This window comes from Salvelinus fontinalis, chromosome 2 (genome assembly GCF_029448725.1).
Source record: "Salvelinus fontinalis isolate EN_2023a chromosome 2, ASM2944872v1, whole genome shotgun sequence".
NCBI lineage: Eukaryota > Metazoa > Chordata > Actinopteri > Salmoniformes > Salmonidae > Salvelinus > Salvelinus fontinalis.
In genome coordinates, this window is record NC_074666.1 from 9869323 (window position 1) to 9883023 (window position 13701).

Here is a 13701-nt window from a genome sequence, read left to right on the forward strand (position 1 = left end):
AACAAGTCACATAAGTTGCATGGATTCACTCTGTGTGCAATAATAGTGTTAAACATGCTTTTGTAATGACTACCTCCCTCAGTCGAGAAATGAATTTCAAACACAGATTTAACCACAAAGACCAGGAGGTTTTCCAATACACCTATTGGTAGATGGGTAAAAATAAAATATATATATTTTTCAAATCACATATCGCGCATAAATATTTTTAATTCTTCTTTGTATGACAACTAGTATAACATATCTATAATTGTGCACATTTTCCATCATATTCGCCTTTATTATTAATTTATAAACCATACAGGACGGAACTTATTTTCTGAAAGATTTAAAAAAAAATCCGTGACCCGGAAGTACTTGGCTACTCTTGCCTTCTTCACAGCGGTCTGGGTATCTAGGTGTATTTCGAGAATATTTCTTGCCCCCTATCGTCCAATGATGACTAAATTACAATATCTGAATGTGTATCTAACTGAGCGTTTGATGCAAGCTGCCGAGGAGATACTTGGAGTGGTCGGAGACACGATTTCCGAATACCAGGAAGAAATAGTCAGGACGAAGAGAGAGAACCAATACCTGAAACAACACTTGATCACACCGGTCTTCCCTGGTATGTAACTAGCCAAACTACTTTACTTCTCATTTACACGAATTATCTAGATAGCTAGAAACGTGTTATATTGTATTCTACAGTATTTGAAGGATGACACCCTAACCTAATGTAGCAGGCGTAAAAAGACGCCTGAGCGGAGTCCCCACATCCGTTTTTCAGTCAGGATTGCCAGGTTATACTTTGAAAACCTGCTAAAAAGTCCCGAAAACTAGCCCCAATTTTTTTTTTCTCAGGCAGAGTTGTTGCCACGTTTATCCAATATACCCATTTTCCATAACGTTATCGAGCGAATTAAGAAGGAATATAGAAGTCATTTTTAACGAAGTAGGCTAAGAAGCAAACTAGGTTTTCCATCCAAATAGTTCTTGCAAGTTTAATAATATATCGCAAGAGACAATATAAATCGCACTTATTAAACTCTCCAGATCATTTTCCATCAATGGATGTCGATTTAACTTGTTTTCACTGCTATGATTAAGCAATAAGGTCCGTGGTATATGGCCAATAAACCATGCCGGCTTAGGGCTGTTCTTTGTGGTATATGGCCAATATACCGGCTAAGGGCTATAGCCCATATTGGCCATATACCACAAAGAACAGCCCTAAGCCGTGGTTTATTGGCCATATACCACGGACCCCTGAGGTTTGCTATTATGAACTGGTTACCAACGTAATTAGAATATACCATGGCTTTCAACCAATCAACATTCAGTGCTCAAACTACCCAGTGTGTAATTGTAAATATATATTTTTTTACCCCTTTTTCTCCCCAATTTTGTGGTATCCAATTAGTAGTTAGTCTTGTCTCATTGCTGCAACTCCCGTACGGACTCGGGAGAGGCGAAGGTCGAGAGCCGTGCATCCCACGAAACCCAACCAAGCAACACTGCGTCTTGACACATTGCCCGCTTAACCCGGAAGCCAGACGCACCAATGTGTTGGAGGAAACACCTGGCGACCGTGTCAGCGTGCACTGTGCCTGGCCCGTCACAGGAGTCACTAGTGCGTGATGGGACAAGGTCATCCCTGCCGGCCAAACCCTCCCCTCACCCGGACGATGCTGGGCCAGTTGTGCGCCGCCCCATGGGTCTACCGGTCACGGCCGGCTGCGACAGAGCCTGGACTCGAACCCAGAATATCTAGTGGCACAGCCTTAGACCACTGCGCCACTTGGGAAGCCCAAATAAATCTTGTTTGCGAATGCGCACAACTATAGATTCATCACTCAAACTCTCCTGTTGAATGTAAGTTGGACAGAGGATCTCAATCTCTGGGCAAGAAACACTTGGACCAACTTCAAAAAATGAATGTTATGTTATTTTCTGGCAATTGTGATGTTAAGACTACAAACCATTATAAATGGCCTATTTGCGAGATTGATTTGTTATTACAATAGGCATAGGCTACCGACTAAAATATGGGTTTATAATTGCAATTCAACTTGGCCATGGTTTGCTGAGCTTGATACAGGTAGCGTATTGCCCCTGATAGGCTAACATCTCATTTCAGGGAAAAGTCCACAATGAAACTGACATTAAATGTGGAGAATGATACAATTGAGATAGAGCTCAGACCATGATTACAATTGACAACTTCCAAGTTAATTATCTAAACATGGACATTAATAATTGCATAATAACACAAGGCTACAACAAACTGAGTTCTAGGCTATTTATTAAATCTGTTTGCCAGCTCCAGGAAGGCTACACAAGTAGCAAGAATTGATTTGCAATGACTCCAGTGATATCTTCATTTCAATATATTTATTGTATCATATGGTAAGCTACAGTAGCCTGCAATGGAATATAAATGAATAGCCTACTTGATGGCCAACAGATGCAAATGTAGCCTATCATTCTCCACATGTCATGTAATTCTCATTGTGGACTCTTTCCAATAACACAAGCACGCGAGGGAGTTCCATTTCACATTTCTACTCGTGCAGCCCTCCAGACCCTAGAACTGAGCATGAGTAAAACCCTTCACTTGATATGGTTATCCATAAGAAAAGTCAACATTAGAATACAGTTTACTTTAAACCTCCTCTGAGCGAATTTATATAAAGAGCTCTAGTGCGCCTAAAGAATTTCCCAATGCTTTGTTGCCATTGTGTCAGTTATAGCATGTTAATGTTTTATAGAAAATGGGTATCTTCATAATTACCAATCTAAATAGCCTACCTACAACTGGTAAAAAGTTGTCACAGCGCATGCTGCACTGTCCATGACTCAGCTGCCTCTGCTGCAGCACTCTCTCAACCAACACACACACATCCAGCCCTCTCCCTCTCCACCATTCACTCAGTCACTCACTCAGTATTAGCCTGTTCACTGCCTGATAGTCAGCAGCATCAGGTCACAATGAAATATATACAATGCCTTTGGAAAGTGTTCAGACCCCTTGACTGTTTCCACATTTTATGTTACAGCCTTATTCTAAAATGTATTAAATAAAAACAAATCCTTAGCAATCTACACACAATACTCCATAATGACAAAGTAAGAACAGGTTTTTAGAATTTTTTGCAAATTTATAAAACATAAAAAACATACCTTATTTACAAAGGTATTCAGACCCTTTGCTATGAGACTCGAAATTGAGCTCACGTGCATCCTGTTTCCATTGATTATCCTTGATGTTTCTATAACTTGGAGTCCACCTGTGGTAAATTCAATTGATTGGACGGGAAAGGCACACACCTGTATATATAAGGTTCCACAGTTGACAGTAAACGTTTGAGCAAAAACCAAGCCATGAGATCGAAGGAATTGTCCGTAGAGCTCTGAGACAGGATTGTGTCGAGGCACAGATCTGGGGAAGTGTACCAAAAAATGTCTGCAGCATTGACGGTCTCCAAGAACACAGTGGCCTCTATCATTCTCAAATGGAAGAGATTTGGAACCACCAAGACTCTTCTAGAGCTGGCCGCCCGGACATACTGAGCAATCGGGGGAGAAGAGCCTTGGTCAGGGAGGTGACCAAGAACCCAATGGTCACTCTGACGATCTCTAGAGTTCCTATGTGGTGGTTGTCCTTCTGGAAGGTTCTCCCATCTCTGCAGCACTCCACCAATGAGGCCTTTATGGTCAGTGACCAGACGGAAGCCACTCCTCAGTAAAAGGAAACCAAGATTGAACTCTTTGGCCTGAATGCCAAGCGTCACGTCTGGAGGAAACCTGGCACAATCCCTACGGTGAAGCATGGTGGTGGCAGCATCATGCTGTGGAGATGTTTTTCAGCAGCAGGGACTGGGAGACTAGTCAGGATCAAGGCAAAGATTAATGGAGCAAAGTACAGGGAGATCCTTGATGAAAACCTGCTCCAGAGTGCTCAGGACTTCAGACTGGGGTGAAGGTTCACCTTCCAACAGGACAACAACCCTATTCACACAGCCAAGATAATGCAGGAGTGGCTTCAGGACAAGTCTCTGAATGTGCATGAGTAGCCCAGCCAGAGCCCGGACTTTAACTCTTGAGAGACCTGAAAATAGCTGTGCAGCGACACTCCCCATCCAATCTGACAGAGCTTGAGAGGATCTGCAGAGAAGCTCCCGAGTGGCGCAGCGGTCTAAGGCACTGCATCTCAGTGCTAGGGGCACCACTACAGACACTGGTTAAATACTGAAGAAGACTCGAGGTTGTAATCTCTGTCAATGGTGCTTCAACAAAGTACTGAGTAAAGGGTCTGAATACTTATGCAAGTGTGATATTCCAGTTTTTTATTTCTAATACCTTTTCAAAAATGTCTAAACCTGTTTTTGCATTGTCATGATGGGGTATTGTCTGTAGGTTGATGGGGGAAAAATCTATTTAATCCAATATTTATAACAATATTTAGAAAAAGTAATGGGGTCTGAATACTTTCCGAATGCACTGTATAGTGTATATTATTAGCCTACATTATTACTATCCAATTTACTCATCACATTAGCAATAGTAGGCTATCTTACATAAGTTTACAAATGTGATAATGCATGCTTTATTATAAAGGTGCCTTTTGATGGTGAAAATATGCTTCCCCATACTTCCCGAAGCTATTTGCTAGTACACACTAAAAAGTAATGCAGTGCCTTATGGGATTCCACTTCTCTCTGAAGCAGCAGCGTTGCTGGTTCGATCTAATTGGTTATCGGAGGGTCTAATTAGTCCCTACACCCTCCATAATTTTCACACCCTCAACTTTGGGACACTTGTGCATATGGCAGAGGAATGCGTGAATGTGCAAATGGAAGGGTGATATGGGATTCAGCCAGAGAAATAGCTAGCTTGTTCTGGGAATGACATAGCTAACTCAATGGTGGTCTTGTCAATCAAGCGTCAATAACTGTCATTACTTTCATTGATGTCATTTATTGTCTTCTTTCCACCAGCTCCTCGGCCCATTCTCTCTTGGGTCTCGGAGCAGCAAACTCCCCCTGAGCAACAGCACTGTGAGCAGGAGTGGAGCCCCAGTCTGGGGCAGGAGGTCACAGAGCCCACACAGATTAAACAGGAACAGGGTGAACTCAGGACTCGTCGGGAGGTAGAGGAGATTCAAGGGCCGGAGGCTGATACCAAAGAAGACTCCATAACCATTCCTCCCTGTGTGAAAAGTGACTGTGATCAGGAGCCACCTCAGCCCACACATCTTCCCCAAACTGTGGAGAACAGAGAGAAGTACTCTCTACTGACCAACACAGCTGGACAGATCAAAACAGAACCCGATGGCGAGGGCTATGGAGTATCACTATCAGAACCAACCAGTGACTCCCCTCAGTCTCAGCCCCTCTCTGCAGTAAATCCAGACTGTTCTAGAACACAGAGTGAGAACACTGACAGTGTTACTGATGTTTCGAGAGATCCAGAAAGGAGACCAGAGGACACACAGACCCACTCATGTACTCAGTGTGGAGCCGTGTTCTGTGAGCTTTCCCAACTGGAGGCACACATGCTATCCCACACAGTACCACACAGTGGTGACACTAGTCACAGGCAAATCCTCTGCACAGTCTGTTGGAAGTCATTCACCTCTACCAGTTACCTCAAGGTCCACCTGCGTTCTCACACTAATGAGAAGCCCTTCCACTGTGGTGTGTGTGGCAAAAGCTTCAGCTACTCAGGCAGGTTCAGGGAGCACCAACGCATCCACACTGGAGAGAGACCGTACCGCTGCCACGTGTGTGGTAAGCGCTTCAACCGGTCTGCACATCTGAAGACCCACCTGAGGGTCCACACAGGGGAGAAACCCTACTCCTGTCCTGTCTGTGGAAAAGGATTCAGTCAGTCCAGCCAGATCAAGGGACACCTCAGAACTCACACCCGAGGGAGGTAGAAGATTCCTTAGAGGGGAAGGAGCTCATGAGGGGATAGACAGAGCCTTCTGTTCTCAAAGTGCCTCCCTTTGCTTCACTTCTACATATAATTGTAACACTAGAGGACTATAGCATGTGTGATGTTTTGCAGACTGTAACTGAGCCACCTCATGTCTGCATTGATTTGAGAGTTGCTTAATAACATGCTATGAAAAGACTTGACCCTTATGTATCACTAGGTTAAACTAACTATTTTAGAGAGAAATATAATGTTCATTTTGGTTAGATTAAAAAATATATATATATCTTCTTGATTTTCAATAGGAGCTGGTTGGTCTCCTTGCAAATAAACTAACTCTGTCATATTGATTAAGAATGTTTGGGAACATTTATTTCTGAATATCTCTTTCTGAAGAAAATAAAACTTGCATCAGATCAAAGTTAGCTGGAGTGACTGTTGCTACAGACAACCTATTCTCACCAATGTTGTTGTACAACCAAGTTTGAACACTAGATGGTATTCTTGAATTATATATCCTCTACAAAAGTGTTACAATGTTCAATATTATTGCCCTCATAGATCTTGCCAAGCAACATAGCCTAAAATCCAGAAACAACTATATTGGCGAAAAAGTTTATACATACAAACATTCTAAATCTATGATGACTCTATATAGCTAAAAAACTTCCCCAATGGGTTTCCTTTTCTGTGTGTGAATTTGGTGTGGTTACTAGGGTACCATGCGATAATAGAGCACATCCCAATACTGCTCATTATGGCTCGATATAACCCCAAATGTATACATGTATGACCTTTGACCCCTCCCCCCCAAGGTGGGCCCATAGAGATTTCATTACCATTCAAATAGTTTTTTACCTTAATGTGTTGTATTATGAAGTTTATAACATATCCAATGGCCTTAATTTGAGAAGATTGTCCTCTGATAATACATTTGTACATTTCATACCCTCAATGGATTTTAAAGAACTGATTCTAGCACTTAAAGTTTCCAAAAAAGATCCGGTACCATCGTTGGGCTGCGGGTCTGAAAGATTCAGCTACTGGCATTACACACCTGGCTAAAAGATTACTGTAGCTCTGTTCAAAACACTTTTATAGACAACTTTGACACCTGGAAACAGAAGATACTCTACAGGAATGACTGAGTCCATCCAAATCATCTTGGCTCCTGGACTCTGTCCAGACATTTCAAGGCTGCGGTGAGACAATGACTTATGAATGACCCAAGACCTGCTCGGTTAATCCCTATCATTGTGACACAGTTGTCATAATGCTGCATCAAATGTACATTATGTAAGTAACTTGTAAGTAACTTAATTTATGTCCCCCTAACTACCCTGAATACCTCCGTTGATCCTACAGCTATTGTATGCAGTAATCATGTGCCTATGAACCAGACTTACACTTTTAGCACTGAGGCAGTGTGCCCTAGTAGGAAGTCCACTGTGTGCAGCTCACCCTGCACTATCAGCTCCAATATAAATAACATGAGCAAGTCTACATCTGATAAGCTTCCCAGTAAAGAATGAATAACAATCAAGCAACCTAGAGAAGTACTAAAAATAGCCCATATTAACATACAGTACCAGTCAAAAAGTTTGGACACACCTACTCATTCAAGGGTTTTTCTTTATTTTTACTATTTTCTGCATTGTATAATAATAGTGAAGACAACAAAACTATGAAATAACATACATGGAATCATGTAGTAACCAAAAAAAGTGTTAAATCAAAATATTTTAGATTCTTTGAAGTAGCCACCCTTTGACTGACAACCTTGCACACTCTTGACATTCTCTCAACCAGCTTCATGAGGAACAATGCTAGCATAAAAAAACGAGATACATAATGCTGTAATAATGACAAAAATATTCTTCAACTATTGTCACGACTTCGGGGGTCGACGTCACCGGCTTTCTAGCCTCCACCGATCTACATTTCTTTTTCCATTTGTTTTGTCTGTATTGTACACACCTGGTTCCCATTACGTTTTAATTATTTCCCTATTTAACCCTCTGGAGCCATCATGGTTTTGTGCTTGTTTATTGTTGTCAGTTGTCTCGTTTATGTGTTTCTGGATTTCCGTTCTCCTTGTTGGAAGATTATTTTTGAGTAAAGTTACTATTATTACTCATCTCTGTGTCCTGCGCCTGACCCCACCTTACCCAGATCACCTAGACTCTGACAACTATTAACAACTTTGTCAGTAAAACAGGGAAAACATTTAGCTTACTTACAGTTTTGGTATTAACGCACAGTGATGAATAAATTGGTCAAAGGAAATAATGTCATAAACTGAGATTTGTGTTTACAGCAGTAGGTTGCGAGCTGCACTTGGCAATGAACTAAACACTCTGCCTGCTTGTGATAGCTGTGACGTCATCACTGAGTTCTTACATAGCTGCCCCAAATGTCTGCTATGACATTCTAACCAGATGGAAAGTCTGTTTTAGATAACAGGTTCTTCTGCATCATCATCAAGGATGTCTGGGTGAACTGGAGAGTGGATTGGCCGCCCCGTGTAGGGATCTAGTTGTTGCCTTCATGAGGTCTTCCCATGTATCAAACTTGCAGATATCTGGGAGCTGAGGACTGTAACTGATAGACACATGTCCGCAGAAGGATAATTTCTTCAGTTTGCTGTTGTCAGGCTCTGGGTCAGCAGAAGGCATTGAAGGCCACTGATCTTCTGAGTGTTGGAGGAACTCAAGGCCTTGCTGCCATCAATGTGGTTGGGCCAGCTCTTTCAGGGTCTTGCCCGAGTGATTTCATCCTCCGTTGTTTTTGCGGTGTCCACATACCTCCAGTTGGTTACATCCGTAAGGTTCTAAATCTCTGCAACACAAGTTCCTACGAAGACCTTGTATCTACAAAATTGACTTGAGCCAATGAAGGACTGTGGTGGAATCGGACCAGAGGATGACTTGTCCGGTGGGCAGGGTGAGTTTTGCTTGGAGGACACTGGCCAGCTGAGCCCCAGTGAGTACAGCACTCAGCTTCAAGCGTAGCATTGACAGCTGCTGCTTTGGCGCAACGCGAGACCTGACCAGAACGAAGAAAATGTGCACCTGCTACTGGTCGTCCGAATGTAGGCAACAGAACCATATGCTCTCTCTGATGCATCACAGAATATTTGGAGGTCTCTGGTTGACTTTGGATTGTCAGTGTATGGAGGTGCGTAAGTTCTGGGGAGTTCTATCTGGGCAAGGTCAGGAATCTCTTGTTCCCAGCCAAGCCATTTGTCCAGCAGGCACTGAGGCTGAATGAGGTTGTCCCAACCTATCCCTTCTTTCCACAGGTCCTGGACGATTACCTTGGCTCAGGTTGTGAAAGGCGTGATGTAGCCTAGCGGGTCATATTGATGAGCGAGCATGCTGTAGATATTCCTCATTGTAGGTTTGGAGCGCTCCGCAGTGCATTGCTTGTATCGCAAGGAGTCTGAGGCAGTTCCAACGTAGCCCCAGGGTTGGCTCCTGAGAACCATGCTACTTTGGGAAACCCACAGTTCGCTGCTTTCCGATCTGGCCTCGGGTGGTAGGTGATCGATGACAGCTGGTACATTGCTAGCCCACTGGCGTATTTCAAAGCCTCCAGCATGGAGGTCCATTAACAAGGTTTCTTGCTTCCTCGGCAGAGGGGATGCTTCAAAGGCAGTAGTCCACGTATAATGACTCCTTCACAAGCTCTTGGTTGACTCCTACATTGTCCTGAACGTGTCGCGGCAGAGCGTAGATGGCACAACAGAGACTACAAGTCCTGCCGAATGGCAAGACCTGCCACTCATAAATGCTCGATTTTTCAGTTCTACGCATGTTCCGTCAAATAAAGCATAGCAGCGGTTTGTCAGCTGGTAAGAGGCGAATCTGATGAAACATGCCTTTGATGTCACCACTTACAGTTACGGCATGTTGACGGAATCTGAGAAGGACACCGAGCAGGGATGGTCCCAAGGTTGGTCCAGGGAGGAGAAAGTCATTGAGCAACTGTCCTTTATGCTAGAATGAACAATTAAACACAATCCTATCCTTTCCATTGTGATGCACAATATGTTCGGGTATAAACCAGGACTCAGTAGATTGTTCAGCTACCTCGGGTGGCACCAGTGACACTTAAACTGCCATCTGCAGCTTCTTGATATCCTTGCAGTACATCTCTGCGCGTTTTGAATCTTTGGCGAGTCTTCACTCCATGCTATGGAGGCTTGGCAGTACAGCTTCCTTTGGAGCATGGAGAGTTGCATTGTTGACTCGACGAAGCAGGGGTGTAGCGTAGCGCTGAACGTCATCAACTTATATCCTAGAGGTGGATGTCATGGCTTGCTGGTCTTGTTTCGATGGAGTCGCCAGCTTCTCACTCATGTAGGAAAGGTTATCGATCTGCCAAAGACGCTCAACATTTTTGAAGAGCTCGGCAGAAGGCGAAACGGTAGTGGTGAGCAGGCACTGTTGTTCAGCGGGTGATGTGTGGACAAAGCTAATAGGGCCTTGCAGGGACCAGCCATGTTCAGTGTGGACGGTAATGGGTCCACCAGGCGGGCCTGTACACTCTGGCTGTATGGGTATCAGGAAGTGAGGCATGTCTGAACCAATCAGCTTGGTCCACCGGTGGCATACAGCTTACAGAGGTGGTCGTATCGCCTTTGAAGAGCTGCTACTGGTCAGGAGTGTTTGGAAAGGCCTAGGTTGTCTGCGGTGAATGCCTGACGTATCTGATGCTTCTTGAAAGGTTTGCGCAGGGGCGACACCTCAAAGGTAACTGAGGCACCTTGAAGTTGCACAACGCCTTGTCGAACTGTCCTAAGGGTGAGGGTCTCAGGCTCAGAATTGGGGTTAAGTTGTTGAACAGCCTGTGGCAGGACGATGCTACGCTCAGAGCCATCATCGAGCACGGCGTGTGTCTCCTGGGCTCGGTCTCCATTGTAAAGTAAGACCTTCACGACCTACAACATTACTTTCGCTGATCGGTTGGGTCTGTCCATGTACACCTTGGTCGTAGGGACACTCATCATGAGCATGCTTTTGTGGTTTTCCTGTATGGCATCATGAAAGATCGTTAGGTGCTGCTCTTTAAATGTATTGGAAGGTCGTCGGAGGGTGCAAGCATCAGCTTTGTGGGATCGTCTGCACTTCCAGCACCTTTTCCAATCCTTTATCCACTTGACGATCTGTCCTGTGTTCAGCTTCTTGAACGCTTCACGAGAAGAGAAAGTGTTCTTTATTGTCACAGTGGGGACAGTATAGCCTGGGGTTGGATTTCTCCTTGGATTGAGCAGGTTCCTTTGGGTTTGGGTCTTCACTTGCGTTGAAAAGGATTGAAGCAGATTTCTCCTTCTGTCTTAAGGCACAGTGGTCTTGAATGGCTTAGGCATGTCACATTGATAAAGGGCTGCAGCTCTGTTTGACCTGGATGTACGTCTGGAGGGTGAACATCTGGTCCATGCCAGACCTGAGGATGCCGTGATTGAAGCAGTACTCAACGAATTCATCTCGGTAGCTCTGTGGCATCTTGCTCAAGAGCCGGTCGACGTGCGATCCACATCTGAGCTCATAGCCGTTCTGCCCCTCAAGGGTCCTGAGCATGCCTACCAGTGAGTGGATAGACAGGGCAAAGGTGTCAAAAGCTTCTGCATCTCCGGCCTGGAAGGCGGGGGAGTTTAGGATGGTGGCTAGCTCACACTGGACAAGTTGGCTGACCGTACTTGTCCTGCAGAGCTTGTAAGGCAGCAGTGTAAAGTCTGGGATTGTGCATGTAGGCCTTAGCGAGCTGTACTGCACTCTGTAGTTTCAGGTGGGCCAGGAGCACTTGATACTTATACCACTCGTTTAGGTGTCTGTGACTGCTCATCAGGTCATCTAGGAACATCTTGAGGAGGACAAAATCCCTCTCTACTGCTCTCAAAGTAGGGCAACGATGGCTTCAGCATGCTGTATGATGAGGCAATCAGCTGATCTGTGCCATGTGGCGGAGCAGGCTCCGGGTAGGGTGCCATCTATCCCAGGGCAGGATGTAGTGCTGCTGGATTGGGATAGGGCATGCCTAAACCTGGATGGAAGCCCGGTGCTGCTGGGACTGGATAAGGCATGTTTTGTCGCGCAGGTAAGTAGGGTTGAACTGGTGCAGGATGTGGAGCTGCGGATGCTGGTCCAGGGTATGGAGCCACGGGTGCTGGTCCGGGTTATGGAGCCGCAGGTATTGGTCCTTAGTACGGCACCACGGGAGCTGGAGCGGGGTGCAGAACCGCTGGAGCTGGGTGAGGAGCTGCTGGAGCTGGGTGAGGAACCACGGAAGCTAAAGCTGGGTGTGGAACCACTGGAGATGGGTGCGGAACCACGGGAGCTGGAGCAGGGTGCGGAACCATGGGAGCTGCTGATGAGTGCCTCGGGTAGGCAGGGAGAAGATGTGAGACTTCATAGGCTCTGCCTTGTTTTCCTAGGTTGGCGTGGTTGTGTTAGTGATACAGCCGCAAAGCTGTCACATGATTCATCAGATGGTGCTGGTGAGAAGTTCCTCTGCTCTGGCTGAGTTATCTGGGTTCTGGCTGCATCAGCACCTTTATCTTTTACTTTAAGACAGCATGTGACAAGCTTGGCTAGCTCTAGCTCATTAGCTACCTTCTGTAGATGCCACTGCCTGTTCAGTTGTGTAGACTAAGTGAGGCGCAGAGTACTACATAGAGCCATGGCTACATGGTAACTTATTCAAGCAGTAGAATCAGATTTGTTTTTAAACAGATAAAAATACACCTTATGGAAAAGCAGGGACTGTGAAGAGACACACATGATAAGACATGCACTCTACACACACGTAGACATGGATGATGTATTGTAAATATGTGATAGGAGTAGTGGCTTGAGGGAACACACTACATGTATTGGGTAAAGTGTTATGAAATATAATGTCATGTAATATTTGAAATTGTATATAACTGCCTTAATGTTGCTGGACCCTAGGAAGAGTAGCTACGGCCAAGGATCCTTAATGAATATAAATACTACCATACCTCGTTCAAAGCACTTAAATATTTTGTCTTGCCCATTCACCCTCTGAATGGCACACATATGCAATCCATGTCTCAAGGCTCAATTGTCTCTTTAACCGGTCTCCTCCCCTTCATCTACACTGATTGAAGTGGATTAAACAAGTGACATCAATAAGGAATCATAGCTTTCACCTGGATTCACCTGGTCGGTCTATGTCATTGAAAGAGCAGGTGTCCTTAATTATTTGTACACTCAGTGTAGGTGGATGAAATACTGAAATGCTAAGATGATTGGACAATGAACAACTAATATCTTAATGTTGCTTTCAGACCCTATTGTTATTAGGTCCTGTTTAGAGGAGTAAACACAAGTCAATGATAGGCAATATGTCCATTCTATGGTCATGACTGTTACATTGACTTCAGTACTCTTGATGGCTGGCAGGTAGAGTAAGTGCATCTGTTTAGTCAGACTGTAATCAGTGTCAGCAAAATTTTGAAGTTGCATGGATGAGGTAATGGTCAGTACTCCATTGTTATCAAATAATTAATTTTGATAAGATTATCAATTTTAATAATTTTCAATCAACACCACTTTCTCAACTGCCTCATTATACCGCAAAATGATAATTGTGATAATGAATGCTTCACGGATTGTATTAAGAGAGAGAAACTCCTCAGGAATGGGAATGTGATTTCCATCTGTTTCTGTACACACCATTACCAATCAAGTAGTCCTATTAACCTCCACATATCTACCGCGTGTGTGTCCGTCCTCACAGTAACCACATATCTAC

The 13701-nt window shown here is 44.4% G+C and overlaps 1 protein-coding gene across 1 annotated transcript; it reads left to right on the plus strand.

Annotated features, from left to right (window-relative positions):
- Window positions 1-352: 352 nt before the first annotated feature.
- Window positions 353-6270, plus strand: LOC129811518 (zinc finger and SCAN domain-containing protein 2-like). The gene is made up of 2 exons (XM_055862895.1): window positions 353-610; window positions 4983-6270. The coding sequence occupies exons 1-2, from the start codon at window positions 436-438 to the stop codon at window positions 5921-5923; spliced, it is 1116 nt and encodes a 371-aa protein (XP_055718870.1). The 5' UTR covers window positions 353-435; the 3' UTR covers window positions 5924-6270.
- Window positions 6271-13701: the final 7431 nt, after the last annotated feature.

Bases quoted from the DNA above. Each gene is read 5' to 3' on its own strand.
- LOC129811518 (XM_055862895.1), top strand. From the start codon at position 436: ATGATGACTAAATTACAATATCTGAATGTGTATCTAACTGAGCGTTTG. The intron at 611-4,982 runs GTATGTAACTAG...TCTTTCCACCAG, and splicing joins GATCACACCGGTCTTCCCTG to CTCCTCGGCCCATTCTCTCT.